This window comes from Chlorocebus sabaeus, chromosome 16, assembly GCF_047675955.1.
Source record: "Chlorocebus sabaeus isolate Y175 chromosome 16, mChlSab1.0.hap1, whole genome shotgun sequence".
Lineage (NCBI taxonomy): Eukaryota > Metazoa > Chordata > Mammalia > Primates > Cercopithecidae > Chlorocebus > Chlorocebus sabaeus.
Window position 1 is genome coordinate 8644028 of NC_132919.1, and position 4102 is coordinate 8648129.

At 56.0% G+C, this 4102-nt stretch overlaps 1 protein-coding gene across 1 annotated transcript; it reads right to left on the reverse strand.

Moving 5' to 3' along the window:
- Window positions 1–741: 741 nt before the first annotated feature.
- Window positions 742–2983, reverse strand: MFSD6L (major facilitator superfamily domain containing 6 like). The gene has a single exon (XM_008010317.3). It carries the CDS (start codon window positions 2697–2699, stop codon window positions 939–941), a length of 1761 nt encoding a protein of 586 aa, XP_008008508.3. The 5' UTR covers window positions 2700–2983; the 3' UTR covers window positions 742–938.
- Between the last annotated feature and the right edge of the window lie 1119 nt (window positions 2984–4102).

Below are 4102 nucleotides of genomic sequence, written 5' to 3' on the forward strand. Positions count from 1 at the left end.
ACCTGTTAACCTCCCACTTCCTCCCAACACACATACATTTCCCATTATTTTCTCCCATCGGAAGCACTTGGGTGTGAGTGTGGGCACTTGTAGATCTGTGGGAACAGAAAGGAGTTTGTTTTCTTTACCATTCTCTGTTTTTTTTTTTTTTTTTTTTTTTGAGATGGAGTCTCACTCTGTCGCCAGGCTGGAGTGCAGTGGCATGATCTCAGCTCACTGCAACCTCCACTTTCAGGGTTCAAGTAATTCTCCTGCCTCAACCTCCCAAGTAGTTGGCACTACAGCCACATTCCACCACGCCCAGCTAATTTTTGTGTCTTTAGTAGAGACGGGGTTTCACCATGTTGGCCAGGGTCTCCATCTCTTGACCTCATGATCCGCCTGCCTTGGCCTCCCAAAGTGCTAGGATTACAGGCAAGAGCCACCACGCCTGGCCCTTCATTACCATTCTTACCTGCCCACAGCATGGCTTTTATAGAAGCAGGCTAATGCCTTTATGACCCCTGGGAACGCCATGATTCATCCAAGTCAGCTGCCCTCTCTGCCAACTGAATCCTGAAGGTCCCCATGGTCTTCCTGGCAGTGACAGTTTGATTTGATCGCTTCAGCCATTGCTGAATTCAACAGCACCCAAGTCAGGACTTTTGGAAACCTTATGCATCAACATATAATGACTACACAGGGAACTTTTAAAAAAGCAAATATATTCTTCCTCCATTATTTAAAAAAGATCGAATGGCAAAAAGTTAAATCTGCTTTTACTTCAAAAGTAAAGAAAATCATGCAATGAGATGATCCTGTTGGGCCTTCAGCATAGACCCACTCTCTCTTCCCCGGCTCCCTGCAGTCCAGGGCAGGTTTCTGTCCTCAGCAGGCTGAGTTTTATTCAGTCCATTCATTCCTTCCTCGATCAGCACACTCTGGATTTCTCAGCCCTTTCAGTCTGAGTGTTCCTCCCTCATGGCCTTCACAAGCCAGTCACGTTCTGTCCCCTGCTCAGAGTCACTGGTGTCACTCACCTCCATGGACAGCAGCTTCGAGTACTTGATTTTCCGCTCTTGAGGCAGCCTCTGCTGTATGGACAGGAGCAAGGCCAACCAGAGCAACAGGGTCACACAGCAGGCCTGGTAGAGCACAGCCAGGCTGAAGCGCATCACCACGAAACCTCCCACAAAGCTGCCCAGGCTACAGCCACTCCCGTAAAAGTGGCCTCGGAACAAGGCACTCAGAGCCCTCTCCATGCGGGGAGTGGCCAGGTCCTCCACTGAGGCCCCCACAGCCCACCACAGAGCCCCGTTGCTAATGGCACTCAAGATCTGAACGGGGAGGACGGACCACCAGCTCCAGAGGAAAGAGTAGTAGAGCAGCTGCCCAGCGAGGCAGCTCAGCCCCAGCCCCACCAGGCCCATCCTGGACAGTTTCCTAAGCAATGCAGTTTTGAATGGATGAAGCAGAATTTCCCCCAGCAAGCTGAGGGCGACCGAGAAACCCATGACCAGCTCGCCACTCCCATGGTCCTTCATGTGCCAGAACAGAAAGTTCTGGACAGTACTGACGATGGCTCCTGTCAAAACAACGGTGAAGGCGAGGAGAATGAGGCGGGGGTCGCCCCCCACAATAGACAGTGCTTTGACGCTTTTGTAGCTGGGCTCCCACCGCTGACAGATGGGAATAGGAAAGGCAATGCTCACCAGTAAGGCCAGGGTGCTGACCACCGAGTACCCATAGAAGTGGACCACACCCCGGGGGCCGCTGTTCATCAGGAAGCAGTCCAGCTGCCCCACCAAGGCTGCGATGCCACACACGCCTGCCAACATGCCCAGCAACCTCCAGACCCACAGGCTTCTGTATCGGTCGGTAGCATCCACAAAATCCAGATACTCATAAAGGCTGTCATCGGCCACCTGCTCCAGAGGCGCTGCCAGCAGCTCCCAGAACGCCACGGACCCCAAGGAGAGGATGAAAGTCCACCGCAACCCTTCCAATGACAGGTCAAAAGCCCAGGCTTTCCCCTTGGTCCCTGACAAATTGGCTGGATTTCCGGGCCCTTTCCCCCCAGGAAGCAAGGGGAGGGCTGTCTTGACCACCTCAAAAGTAACTTCCCAGGGATGATCTTTCAGCCCCGAAGTGACAGGATGGAGGAGAACTTGGGATGTGGTCCTAGCTCCTTCAACGGAGGGCGCTACGTGGCCGTGCGGATCACGGACAGTTTCTCGGTCACTTTCACCAGGTGGGTTTCTGAAACCAGGCATTTCCACCTCTGCAGTCCTGTTGGCTGGGTGCCTGGAGGCAGGCTCTTGGGCCGAGGTGATGTTCACACGTAGTGTGACCCCCGGGAGTGCGTCTGTGCTGGTCACGCCGCTGCTTCCATTACAAGGGAGGTGCATCTGATTTTTGTCCGCCGCTGGGATCAGAACCATCAGCAGGCTGGCCCCCACCGAGCTGAGCAGGGAGCCGATCAGAAGCGCTCTCCGTTTCCGGTAGCTTTTGGCCAGGAAGGCACAGACCGGAGCCCAGAAGGCAGCGATTAGGTGCTTGGTTCCCATTAGGATGCCCACCCAGGGCGCGGCCAAGCCCAGCTGCCTCAGGTAGAGAGTCAGGAATGGGGTCACGCAGGCTTCCCGGACCCCGCACACCAGGTGGAAGAGCTTGGCCACCCCCAGCGCCCAGCTGAGGTCCCACCGGGGGTTGGCGCTCATGGCTGCCGGGCTCTGTCAGGCCTGGGCCGACGCAGGGCGGAGCTGGGCGCAGGGCGGGCGCGGCCCCATGTCCCCCGGGAGGGAGGCTCGGGGGCCCGGGGCTCGGAGCGAGTGGGACTGCGCCCCTGGTCTGGGGCGGCGCCGCGGTCACCAGGTCAACGGCCGCCCCGGGCCCCCGTCCCCAGGTCCTGCCGCTGGCCCGAAAGTGGCCCCGCCCGGAGGGAGAGGCGCGGCGGAGGCGAAGGTGGGGGCGGGGCCGGCGCACCTGCGAGCCGCACCTGCCACGTCCCGCTGCCGCCGCTGGCCACCTGCCCGGACGTGCGCAGGTGCGCGAGGTGCGCGTCCAGGCGCCTGCAGGGTGCGCTCCGAGTTAGGCCGCGGGCCCCGCCCGGCCTTTGGCTGCCAGTGTAGCCCAGGAACCTGAGCTAACCGCCTGGACTGCTTCAGGCAAGTAAACCGTCAGAGTCGGCGTGCGTGGAACCAGAATGGAATGAATGGTATCCACCAGGCTCTCTTCCTCATCTTCCTCAGGTCTTTATTCGAATGCACCCTGATCAGTGACCAACCACAGAGATCAACCCGGTCCACTCTGACATCGCAAATCCCATACCCCTGTCCACACCCCACCTCCAAGACTCCCACTCCCCTGCCCTACTTGATCATTCTCTCTAGAATGTTATCACTGACCAAGGCACTACGGGCTTATATTTCATGTGTTGACCTTGTTTATTGTCTGTCTCCACCAGAATCCAAGCTCCAGGAAGGCAGGCACTTTTGTCCCAGGGGCCTAGAATTGTTTCATTGGATGTGCGCTGCCCTCGGAAGTGGCATGACCTCGGGTGACACGGTTGTCTCCAGCTGGGACAATCCCTAAGGAGGGCTAACAGCTGATGGCAGTCGTCCAGGGGAACTCCTTGCAGCCGATCCGCCAGCACATGGCAGTCCCCAGGTGCACGGTTTTAACCTACACCTAAGGGTACTCAGGCGCCCTGTTTAAGAGTACACACACCTGAGGTGGTCAGCTAGCATTTCATCAAAAAGACAGAGACAGCTAATACAAGCACGTCAACAATCTTAAATCAACAGAAGTGTCTTCACTAATGAACATAATAGATATTAGAAATAGTTTTTCACTGGTGAAATTGGTGGTATCCAAGTCACCTGGATCGGGTATAATTTTTTGAAGGCACTTCCTCTCTTGCTGGAACAGGGTATAATAATCTACAGATGTCACTAGTCCGAACCCTTTGGAAGGATGCTGTAGGCTTTGCTTCAAAATGGTCCAGTGTGCAGCCCCTGATTCGGTAAACTTTTCATACAGGGTTTGCTCAGAGCACCTAATTTGGCTGGGGGTGGAGCGGAATGACTTGCCAACACATGTGTATGTGTAACGGAATTCGACC

Bases quoted from the DNA above. Each gene is read 5' to 3' on its own strand.
- MFSD6L (XM_008010317.3), bottom strand. From the start codon at position 2,699: ATGAGCGCCAACCCCCGGTGGGACCTCAGCTGGGCGCTGGGGGTGGCC.